At 33.4% G+C, this 12,616-nt stretch overlaps 1 protein-coding gene across 4 annotated transcripts; it reads right to left on the bottom strand.

The window, feature by feature from the left end:
* On the bottom strand, positions 1–9,301 carry LOC123196482 (serine/threonine-protein phosphatase 5). 4 transcript variants are annotated; one of them, XM_044610537.1, is made up of 15 exons: positions 9,148–9,273; positions 8,864–8,924; positions 8,578–8,745; positions 8,131–8,300; positions 7,977–8,048; positions 7,066–7,216; positions 5,448–5,654; positions 4,562–4,670; positions 4,357–4,474; positions 3,382–3,529; positions 2,846–3,094; positions 1,506–1,631; positions 1,308–1,408; positions 557–631; positions 1–378 (listed from the first exon to the last, which is right to left on the bottom strand). In XM_044610537.1, exons 3-15 carry the CDS (start codon positions 8,654–8,656, stop codon positions 319–321), a joined length of 1,665 nt encoding a protein of 554 aa, XP_044466472.1. In that variant the 5' UTR covers positions 8,657–8,745; positions 8,864–8,924; positions 9,148–9,273; the 3' UTR covers positions 1–318. The 4 variants fall into 4 exon arrangements, with proteins under 4 accessions (XP_044466472.1, XP_044466471.1, XP_044466470.1 ...); XM_044610536.1 differs by having other exon boundaries at positions 8,850–8,924; XM_044610535.1 differs by lacking the exon at positions 8,864–8,924 and having other exon boundaries at positions 9,148–9,301.
* Between the last annotated feature and the right edge of the window lie 3,315 nt (positions 9,302–12,616).

A 12,616-nucleotide genomic window follows, 5' to 3' on the forward strand; every position in this document is an offset into this window, starting at 1 on the left:
TAACACAAGTTTATGCCACATTATCATTAAAAGAACAAATCAGAAAGTTACAATCACAAAATGGGAATAAATAAATGTAATTCACTCGGAAAATAAAACACTTATCAATACCATTCTTACATTTAAAGACACTAACCTGAAATTTGTTACAAGCAAATAAAATTCTCTTTCAGAGGAGAAAAATCTAAAGAAAGCAGCTGCATTTGTCAACACGTAAACTGTAAAGGATCTTTCCTAGCTGCCAGACTCAACCTGCACTTCAACAGGACCATCTATGGCGAATTCATACCCAACCAACCCATTCAGCAAGGAGATGTATTAAGAGAATAATCTAAGAAAATTGTTTGCATATGCCATTGGCTTGACATCCGGATGAGGCTGTAAGTTCATCACAAGACAAAAATGGGAATTCAAAGTTATCTTCCACGAAGTACAAAAATTATTGAAAATAAAACACCCCACCACCCCTTTGAGAAGAGAAGAAGGTATGATAAAAATATATGGAAATATAAAAGTAAAAGACATTATAATTGTTGGAAAAATAGAAGCCACTGACCACAGCTGAGAAAGTAATTATATTTGGCTTCAAATCAGGGGCTTCAAAACGGATAAAAGCACCCTTGTTACCCATCTGCAATAGTCAAATTACAAGCCAATGTAAGCACCACAACCAAACATGCTACATGAATAAGAACAATATGGCAGTTGTAATAAAACTAAACTTCATATAATTCAACTTAAAATATATCTTCAACTCCCATAAGAACTTCCTATGGGTTTTCCAGTTTCATGTTTAAAAGGAATAAGTGGATTTCCAGCTGTGAAAACAGTAGACAGTAGTACAACTATTTTTATAATAGGTAAGCTTCCAGAATGCATAACTACCATATTGCAATATCAAAAACTTTTTGTCAACTTCGTATGAAAGTTCAACAATAATATCTAATGGATATATATTCAATAAAGAATAATCAACACATTCTGAAATGGCAACCTAGAAAATTTAATGCTTCTCCAAGATAAGTCATATACAAATGGGATCTTCAGGTACTTTAATATATTATGTTTCCTAAATGTACCCTACTTTATGATATGTTCAAAAACATGTCAGGTATATCCACTCCATGCATCAGTTCATAGCTTCCAGTTTAATCTGAAAATGTTAAGACTTTACGTTTGACATAAATTTATTTCAAGATAAAAAACAAATAAAACTAGAGTAATATACATATTGAAATGGTAGGTAGAGTTTGTCAAAAAGATATCAGACATAGAAAGAAAGAGTCCAGTAATTGTAAATAAGTTACCTGGTCACAGTAATTTGGTGCAGAAAATACAGTAATAAGTTTACCATCATGCTCAATTTCATAACCTTCATCCTTTACTTCATGTGATCGCACAATTAAGTCTGTACATTTGAGTAAGGTATGTGAAGCACTAACATGGAAACAGCACTACAGAAAGCAGTAAAAAACTACTAGGTTTTATAGACAATAGTAAGCTACCTAGATTATTATCCCTCAGAAATCTTTTTGTCACATCAGCACCAAAAGAAAGACCCACTCCTCGTTTGCTGGGACCTCTTCCAGGAAGAGGTTGTGGATCACTCCATAGCAGCTCACACATCAATCCTAATGAAAATCAGATGAGCAAAATGAGCATGGTAAGAGCAAAGGACAAAGTCAACTAAAGAGCATGGTCAACAAATGCATGAAATAGACAAAGTTGGAATATAAGTGTCCTTGTTAAGGTCTTAAATACAATTATAGGGTCACTATTGGGATTTATGGTTTTGCCAACATCATGTTAAGCACTATTATATCAAGATATTTTGTGTTGGAATCTTAAAGATTCCTCAATTCTATAAATTTAAATTATATTAAAAATCAAAACAGGCATATAATAAGATCAACATGTTTTTCGAATTCATGTGACCAGTCCACAGACTCAATTTAAGTACACATGTAAGATGGTGTCTTCACGTTTAAACCATTATTGTCAGGCCATCTCTTATCGGCTCAAGCTTTTGGGATTCATAGTGCTTTGAGAATCCTTTTTACTCCCAAATTAATACTACCCTTCCAGCCTTCTTCTGAAACTCTCAGGATTTATGGGAAAGGGAGGACGGCCAGCCATTCTGTGACCCAACATAAAAGCTAAATCGCTGTAAGAAAATAGATGCATTGCTTAAAATGTAATTGGAGTACGATATACTTAAGTTGTAGAAAAGAGACACCAACATACCATATTCCAGTTACATAACATGTGCCACGCAATTCTCCCACTTCTTTGATAGAAAACAAAAAATTTTACCAAAAGATAAAAAGACAAAGTATTTCAGAAAATTAGATGGACCAGGGTCCACATGTGAAACTGAAAAGTGAAGATAAAGCAAGAGGCACAAAGAAAATAATAGAACTAAAGAAAACATAGCCTTATAATCTTTTAAATAAAGAAGAAAGATGTCCCTCAAGATCACTTAGTGGAAAACATGTATCTCAAAGGAGACCAATAGCAAATTCTGCTATTTCTCTCATTCCTATCCGCTCACTCATACTTGTCACTCAATCTTCTTTTCTCTTCCAAAGTTATTTAATATTAGATGATAGCATAGGAAATCATTCTTACTGTCATCACTAGTAAAATAATACAATTGACAAATTTTACAATTCTTCTCTTCCAAATTTTTTGTTATGATGACATAGGAAAATCATTCTTGCTTTGATTGCAAACACAATTGTGAAAAAAATATTATGCCCTATCAGATTAGCAAAGAGTCTGTCCGTGGCAATAAAATAAACACAAGGAAGCAATAACAATAAAATATATTAAATTGGCAGCATACCTTCCTCAGGAGGCTCACAGAAACGATCAATTGCCCTAATATCAGACAGTTTAACACCATCAACACTAAAAAGACCTCCATGGACTACAAAAACCTTCTCATTTAGTAGATGAGCCAAAGGTAAAGAACAGAACACTTCTGCAAAGAGTTCCACAAATGTTTCGTTCAACTTTGATCGGACCTCACCCTCAAAGCCATATATCTTATTCATGCTCTTGCTCTCATGATTTCCTCTTGCAAGATATATAGCTGAAAATTTTCCACATTTAAATAATGCAATGTGAAAAATGAATTACCGGTCAGAAACACACCATAATCAGAAACAGATTCACAGAACAGGAAAAGTAACACAGCAATTAATGCCCATTCAACAAGATACATAAACAATTCTCTTGGTTCAAATTGAACATCAAACAAAAAGAATCATTAAATTAAATCTCTTACAACTGGCCAGTCATTCAAGCCAGGAACAAGAAAACATCTTTGGAGAAAGCTGAGGCTGAATACCAGAAACACAAAAGCCAAAGAAGGTTTACCTGATGGAGACATGCACTTAAAGGCAAATAATGTGAGGATGACCTCCAGAGAAAACGATCCCCTATCCACAAAGTCACCATTAAACAGATATGGATTCTCTTCTGAGGGAAGCCCATTAAGCTCAAAAATGTTTAACAGATCATAGAACTGCAAGTATCGCAAACATATGTACACAAATAAGTGCACCAAGCTCTAGATGGAAATAATATGATAACAACCAATTGCACATCACTTTAAAAGCAAAATAACAGATTTCTCAGGACGATTATTATAATGAAATATAAACCAGATAGAAAACATGAGAAAGCAAAGATGCCAAAATGCTTTATGATAAGACGCAATAGTAACGATCTGGCAATAGACTATAGCTACATTTCATTACTCAAACGAGTGCAGGGATGTAAATAGGCAGATAAGACACATGCAGAATCTTAAAAGTTGAATAGCACGTTACTCATTGAAGTATATCCAGATAATCTATAATCTAGAGGCATACCACCCATCTTTGATCTAAACACATACAACCACCCATTTTTACTCTTCAAGAAAATAAACAAATACATGGTAGAACTTTGACAGAATGATTATGTGATCATCAATTCATCATTCTATTTTGAGAAATGTTTTCAGGAAACCTTAAGGTTAATTGGAGGTAAAAACCAAAAACATTGTTTGGCTGGGAAATTACTACAAATATATTATGAATAATCCTTTATATTTACATCTAAATTTACCAAATTTTGTGATAGAACTCCATCCATCACTTATCCAAAATAGTATATTAACAAATTTACAAACCATTCTATTGGCAAGCTCACAACAGGGTGGTTCAGAATGACATTTTCCATCAACCAACCTTTGCAATCTAAATAGGTGCCAATTATCATGTTTGTAAGTGTTATCCATCAATTTCAAAATTAATGTCAACGTATACACTCACTACATAATTCAAGAATGACTATGCAAGCAATTACCTGACCGTGTACATCACCACAGACAGTAAAATGATTGTTATCAGGAATTTTTATATCAACAAGAGAAGGCAAAGCCCGCAACATTTCCCTTGTTTGTAAGACAATCTGGAATGCATACCTACAATAATGCAAGCAGCATTCAAAGAAAAGATTAAGACACCATTTCAGAACTAAATTCATATCCATCTGTGCCTGTTAAACATACCGTTTGTGTAAGCACTTCTGTTTTTTGAAGTCATCAATCATTTTCATTACAAAATCCAAAGTGATAACATCTCCCTCTATCCTTGCCCCGGAATACTGTGGCTCAACCTCTACAAACAGGAATACAATGTGATCAGCATCTATGGATCAAATCATCTGATGAAGTTCTAATATCACTAAAACAAAAACCACCAAGATCTTTCAGGAATCATGAAGAAGTAATACAATCAGTACTGAGAGCTGAGGCAACAGATCAAAAATTAATCTCCATTTCAAGGTTTAAGTCTGAAGCTGCTCATGCCCCTACTTTAGACCGTATGAATTCAACTAAAGAATTATTATTTAGGATAACAACGGTATGTCACTGAAGCATGGAATTAAAAAAAATGCTTAAAGTGGACATCTCTACAGAACTTTACAAACTAGTTATAATGTCATGTCCACAAATAAATTCCATCAATTAATTATACTAGTAACCAGTAAAGAAAGTAATAACATACAAATAATACATAGAAACTGAATTCTTTTGCCAAGCGTTATGCCCTTTGCCAACTATCTTCAGTTAAAACTTCTATCATTCTTTTAAAGGACATTTATTCATTTTCTTTTATTACAATATTCTCAGATTTTAAAAAGGTCAATTTAGGGAAAAAAAACCCTGTATTACCAGAGAAAATACTTCCAGATGTTATGTAATGTCATTCACGGTTCTACAAGAAGGTCAAGCCGTGAGTTGCTTTTTCTATACTACACCGTAAGAGGGCATTTGTAGTTGATGAATATATTCTCCAATTACCTACTAAAATGAGGATTTTCTAAATTGGGAAAATTATGAAAAAATGGCTTGTGAGCCTAGTTCAATTACTTATTTTATTCTGAGCTCAAACCTAGTTCAAGTTTTCGACTCTTTGTTAAAACACCACAAACACTGCAGCCACCCCACCAATAAGCCCCTAGGACCATCAGCACTGCCACCACTATTCCAGCAATTGTTGTGGCTATCGCTGGCCCCACCATCATCACTGCCATAATTGCTGCTGTCACTGCCACTATGACTGCTCGGGTGGGCACAGATGATGAACCGGGGCTCATCCCTATTATGTAAAATATATTAAAAAATAATAGAATTAATATTTAATGAATAACAAATTTAATTAATAGAAATAAATATACTTATTTTTATTCAATATCACTTTTGTCCACTTTCTGCAGAACATCTTTTATGCTTAAATCAACATTAGTGCTCAATTTGCAGAACAACATTCTTTTTCAACTTTCATCGGTAACTCATAAATCCTTCACTTTTTTTTCAATTAAAAATTTATGTAGATTATATCTCAACTAGATCTGTTATTTTCTTACCCTCTGTCCGTACGAGTACCTCCAAATAGCATGATTTTCTTGGATATACATATATTTGTTCATACATAATTCTCAATGTGTAATTTGTGACATTCGGCAAGACCTTCAAAATAAACTTTTTTGGTTTTGCAACCATAAAGAAGAGTGACTTGTGCATTTATTTCTTATATCATAATCCCCTCCACAGATGACTAGTTAAAAAAGGATCTCATATCCCTCTTTTCAGACATTGCCACATTCCTTTCCATTTAATATCTGAAATCATGTCCATCATGACTGATTGCAGTCTTGAACATACAAATTCAAATTTTAACCAATCCCAATTGAATATACATCAACTGTCCCCTAAGTTGAAATACTAAGTGTACTCTTCTGAATAGGCAAAAAGACATTTTATTGATTCATTTATGGAAAAGTTAGAGAAGAGGAAGCTGGCTACACCACTCAACCAATCCTACTTATCGTATATTTATACATTAACTAGTGATTCCTACTTATGTGGGACTCAAATAATACAACCTTAATCAGCAAAATGGCAGCACTAATATAGTATAGACCCATTCCATCAAAAACCTACATCGGCATAATGGTGGTACAACTAACAAATGATGGCATAATGAATAAAAAGAAAGAAAGAAAGGGAATATAAACAAAGAGAAAGAGAGATTGCTACCTAAGTTCACAACACTGATGGATAGAAGCCCAATCTACTAAGAGTAACAAAAATAATGATAATAAAATTCAGACACTACATTTATAAAAGAATCAACGCTATAGATAGCAAGCTTTCCTCAAGAGAACAAGGTGTCGAAATAACTAAATTATCTCATTTTTTTAATTAACCCTCACAGTATGTTTCAAATATTATCATGTTAACATCAGCATTTAGCTTTTTTTTTTTTTGACTTGACAATGACAATAATGAACAATTATCATTCCATATAGCAGAAATGCTGGCAAACATCACAACAAAAAAATATTATCAACATCAATCAGCAGCAAATATAATGAACTTTACAACAACATTGAGCTGCCATTTTTTGAAACACATACAAAAGGAACCATCAAATGACAATCTAATGAAAATAGTCAAATAAAATCCAGCAGGGAAAAACATAAAAAGAAAAAGAAAATTATAAGTACCTATAGAATGAAAGTCGATGGAGTCAGCTATTGGTCGCCTTTCAGACTCAGGTATAGCAATTGCTTCTTCAAATTTTAGTTTCTTTACTGCTTTTTCACATTCTTTTACTTTCTTGGCAGCATCAGGATCGTTGGGACAGAGTTTCTTGACCTAAGTTGTCATATATTCAAATGAAAAACTTGTATTGCAAAACTTTCATATAGATAAGACTATCCAATTACAACCTCAAGAATGGAACATTGAAGGCAATTCAATGCACCAAAGACTAAATAGAGAAAGGTTTACTAGCGCATTGAAAGTAAAAAGTTAAAAAAAAAACACTTTTACTAGGGTACAATTGTTTATGCATTTATGATATAATGATGAACAGCAGAGTTCGTTAAACTCATATATAAGAGGAGTTCCAAAAACTTAATACTCTTTCTCCTAATTAACAATTAAGAAATCAGTTGCATAAGCGCAATGCAAGCTGATGGCATCATAAATTACGTAGTCATGGCAATTTTTCTAAGGACAGTGAGTATCAAACTTGGTCATGCACAGAAACCTATATAGATGGGGAAAAAATGATGTAGTTATATCTTTGGCTCTGATGAGAAAAAGGAATTAATTTGAAGTTTGTATGGAATACAGAGAAATGATAAATTTTTGGCTACATAATTATGCACACAAAAAGGTGACATAAAGAGTTATCTAGGAGCAAGCAATTGTGTTGAAACAGGTTGTCAAGAGGTATTTAAGCAAAAGTTTGAAAATTTTTGAGTTACAAGAATATGGGTCAAATACTCAAAAGCAAAATTAAATATTGAATAATTGATTGCCTAACAACTCCAAAAAGATCAAACCATAGATTGTAAATAAAAACAACCCTGACTACTGTGGTGATCAGAGAACACAGGCAAAAAAATACCTGCTGGAAATCTTTAAGTGCTTCTTTAAATTTCCCCATGGCAAGGTAAGCAGCACCTCGCCTGTAATAACCCTGTATTCAGAGAACATCAGATCAAATATAAGGGGGGAAAAAAAGCACAGAAAGCAGAAAAATTTTAGCACATGAAGCATGCCTTTGAATATTTTGGATCAATTTCAACAGCCTTTGAAGAATCCTGTATGGCACTTCCATACTCTTCCAGCTTAGTGTGGGCAAATGCACGGTTGGCCCAGTACACAGCATTTTCATTGTTCAATTCAATTGCTTGCGAATATAAATCAATTGCTTGGCCATACTTGCGGGCTGAAAAAGTCAACCTCAAGGATTAGCACAGCCCAAAAAACAATAAAAAAGGCAGCAAGCACTTCTTAGCAAAAAGTTTTGCCAAATGATGAGACTTACGATGGGAACAAGTTTTCCCATATGCATAATCAAATAGATTGACAGTAGTGATGTTGATGAAAAATCAGATTAAAAAAACAAAAAATATATATATGATTACAAGCCAATTGCTTAAAAACCACAACATCAAATTGAAATTGCATTACTTTAAAAATAAAAATAAAACATAAAGCAGCACCTTTGAAGGCTTCATTAGCAAGGATTTTGAGTTCTTCTGCTCTTGAAACATTAGAATTTTCTATTTCCATATTGGGCATAACTAGTATTGCCTTTACGAAGGGAGGTTTGATGCTAGCAAATAATAGATGCCATAATTAAAATCTCTCCCGGTTATATGGCGTTCTGCCTGCACCATAACAAAAAAAAAAATTAAAATTTACAATCACAAGAATGACGACGACCAAAACCTCACAACCCAAAACTAAAATATGGTGTAAATTACAAACTTACATGGCGCAACTTAACTTAAATTAAAAACAGCAAAACAAAGTATTAACCAATCCCTATCGGATCTGACTAACAACTCTACAAAAGAAGTAAGAACAATTAGAAAGTATATCAAACATAAAATAAAATTCTAAGAACTTTTGAGCTCCATAAATTAGTGTTTTTACACCAAAAAAAAATGGAGCATATAACGCGAATTTAAAGTTCCCAGAGAAGAATTTTGAAAAATAAAAAAGTTAATCATTGTGGATTTAAAGGTAAAACAAGCTTAAAGAAGGATTGAATAAGAGAAACAAAGTACCCGATAGAGTCTGATCTTCCCACTGAGCGATACAGAGAACAGAGAGTAGAATACAAACCCTAGTGCAACACCTTTGTACACTATATAAAATTAGGGGTTTTTGACCACCGAAGAGGTCAATGATATAGAAGTATCATCAGTATACCCCCTTAGCTTTTGCTTTTGAATCTTAACAGTGACAGATTAATGAAATCTCAAATATACCCTATAAACAATTAAAAAGTACTATTTTTTATTATAAAAAACATGGTATTAAATAAATACCCCTTTAGCATATTTTAAAATTATTTAATTATATTATAATATATAATTATTAGAACAGAAATTAGTGTTCATTTTTTAAAGGCCAAACAACTATTTCCCACCCAAGGTTTGATGTTTTCTCAAGTTTCTACTCTTTAACTATGGAAACACCAAATACCCACCCATGACCGGTTAGATTTAACAAAACCCTAAAGGTGGTAAGGGTAAAATTATCATTTTCTCTATAATATTAAAAATAAACTAAAATAGAATCTATTTTGCCCCCTAAACTTTAAAAACTAAAATTTTCCTCCAGCCTAAGTTTTAAAAAATCGCAGTTTCACTCTAGGGTTTAGTTTTGAAATCTCCGGCGACATTGCCGACGGCCCCTCCCTCCCGAAGCATCCTCTCCTTCCGGCGATCACTTTCCTCTCATTTGGACGTCCGATCGGAGTCGGAGAAGCCGTGAAAGATGAAGAACTTCGTCGGGGAAGAAGTTCTTCGTCTTCCCAGATGACAAAGACGAGATGACTCGTCGTCCTCTGGGAAGACGATCGTCTTCCCAGACGACGAAGACGAGATCTCCCAAACGACTTCTCTCTGCATCGGATGCGTAGTGCAAGAGTTGAGGGGGGTCGTCGATGGAAGAGAAACCGTCGGGAGGGGAAGACGGCCGGTGATGGCGCCGGAGAAAGTGAAAGGGTTTGGAAATAAACCTAAAGGGGGGAATGCGATCTTTTCAAACTTAGCTTAGGGAAAAAATGTTAGTTTTTAAAATTTTAGGGGGGAAAATGAGATTAAATTTACCACCATTAGGGTTTTGTTAAATCTAACCGGTTATGGGTGGGTGTTTGGTGTTTCCATAGTTAAAAGATGGAAATTTGAGAAAAAAATCAAACCTTGGGTGGGAAATAGTCGTTTGGCCTTTTTTAAAACATTTAATCTTATTATGATAAAAAAATTCGTCTTGAAATTAAAATATTCTAAATTTGATGGAGAAAGGCTAGATGCTCACTTTTTTTAAAACGACTACGTTAATGAAAATAGTAAATTACCATTATTATATATTATATCAGTAATATAAGATAAAATACTAAAGTAATCAAATGTTATCTCAAATTAAAGATGTCAAGGGGTTGGGTCGATCCAAAACCCAGCCCAAGCCCTTTTTATTTGATTCAGCTTATGAGGGAACATTTGGCTACTAAACAAGTCATTTTCAAGCCCTTAGACCTTTTGGGTTAGATTGTGAGAATGGAAATAAGGTTCATGGGTCGATCCAACACAACCCATTACTGTAATAGGTCATGCAAAAAAATAAAAAATTAAAAAATTAAATAGTAATTAAAATATAAAAAATTATAAATTTATAATAAATGAAAAAATTACACTCATAAGAAATTAGTTAAGTTTTATGGATTAATTTCATCTATGTAAGATAATTAAAACTTAAGTTTGATTAGACTTTAATAGTAATTTTTATTTATAGTCGGTAAAGGAAGTTGTTAGAGTGTATCTTTAAGATATATGACACTTTTGCAAAATGTAAAGTCCGAAAGTGTTCCACATCTGAAAAATAGAATCCAAAAAATTTCTTCATCCGTTATAAATAAAAGCAAAATAACAAGTTCCAATCAAATTAAATTCCAACCAATCTTAAGTTCTGGATATTCTAGATATGTGAGATTAGACACGTCAATTGGGCCGGGCCTCCGAAGCACGAAAAAAGGCCCGGGCATGATAAAGCCCGGTCCGATACTGTAGAGTGTCGGGCCGGGCCTAGGGCTTTAATATTAGGCCCATGGGCTGGCCTGACCCGGCCCGGTACTGTTTATATATATATATATATATATATATATATTTTTTTTTTTTTTTCTTAGGCAGCAGAAGCAAATCTTGGCTTCTGCTGCCTTGCCGCCTTGGTCTGCTTCTGCCTTGGCAGAAGCAGATTTATGCTTCTGCCAGGCAGGAGCCTCTACAAAATTTTTTTAAATAAATCTATTTTATTTCCTTTTATTTTCACTTTTATTTATAAATCTTTTAATCACTCAATTTCAATTATTGCATTATATTTTCAATTTCATTAATTCTCTTTCAAAAAATATCTAAATTCATAAATAATAATTATTTATTTTTGAAGAATTCAGAGATTTAAATATAAAAGATGAATAGATAAATATTATATAGTAGATATATTTTATTTATGTTTTGTAATTTATACCTATATAAATTAATTTATTTATACTATGTTATCAATTTATAATATTTTTCATCATATAACTACGGTATTCCTCCGTCACAAGTGAGGGGTTATAAATAAAATATTCGGGATACTGTTATCGGTTTTAATTATTGAAAACAATTTATGTTAAAAAATGTTAATTAAAATTTTTTAAAAAAAAAATTGGTTAAATGGGCCGGGCCGGCCCAATTAAAGCCCAACCCGGCCTGACCCCATTAAAGCCCGGCTCGGCCCGATTAAGGCCCGTTATTATATGGGCCGGGCCTTGGGCCTTTATATTTTAATGGGCCGGCCCGGCCCGAAGGCCCGTTACTGTTTGGGTCTTAGGCCCGACACGGCCCATTAGCCCGATGGGCCGAATCGGAGCCAGCCCGGCCCATTGACATCTCACAATGAGATTGATTGTAAAAATTTAACTCATCCATTATAGATAAATTTGTCTTATTTCTCATCAAAATTCAATTTTTCTAACATGTTTTCTTTTATTAGAAAACATGTTTTAAAAAAATTATTTAATAAAAAATTATTTTTATTAAAATTAATTAGTTGCCTTATTAAAAGCCCATAGGTCAATCCGTTAAAGGCTCAACACAACACAACACAACACAACACAACCCCTTAAAGTGCAGACTATGTTACAAGCTTTATTATTTTTGTGGATTGAACCAACCAAACCCATAAGGCTCATTAATATGAAAGTTTTGGCCTGATACGACTAGCAGACACAGTGGGTTGTGTTGAAGTTAGCCCAGCTCGGCATAACCTATTGTCACCTGTATCTCAAATCATACACCTCCTAAATAAAAAATAAATTTTGTGCAAATACTTATTTTATTGATGAAATTATTCAAAAACAATTTGAGTGAACCTATTTAATATTTTAGACTATTTTTAATTAAAAAACAGAAAACATTTTCACCAACCTCACGTTATCTTCCTTTCAGTTGCCTTGGTAACTCAACATTGCAACTTACCATAACCCTA

Source organism: Mangifera indica, chromosome 14, assembly GCF_011075055.1.
Source record: "Mangifera indica cultivar Alphonso chromosome 14, CATAS_Mindica_2.1, whole genome shotgun sequence".
NCBI classification, from domain to species: domain Eukaryota; kingdom Viridiplantae; phylum Streptophyta; class Magnoliopsida; order Sapindales; family Anacardiaceae; genus Mangifera; species Mangifera indica.

Excerpts from the sequence above, each read along its gene's own strand:
- LOC123196482 (XM_044610535.1), bottom strand. The coding sequence starts at position 8,656 with ATGCCCAATATGGAAATAGAAAATTCTAATGTTTCAAGAGCAGAAGAA. Across the intron at positions 8,301-8,577 it reads TGCTAATGAAGCCTTCAAAG|CCCGCAAGTATGGCCAAGCA; the intron begins GTGCTGCTTTAT and ends TGACTTTTTCAG. Across the intron at positions 7,217-7,976 it reads CACTTAAAGATTTCCAGCAG|GTCAAGAAACTCTGTCCCAA; the intron begins GTATTTTTTTGC and ends ATGACAACTTAG.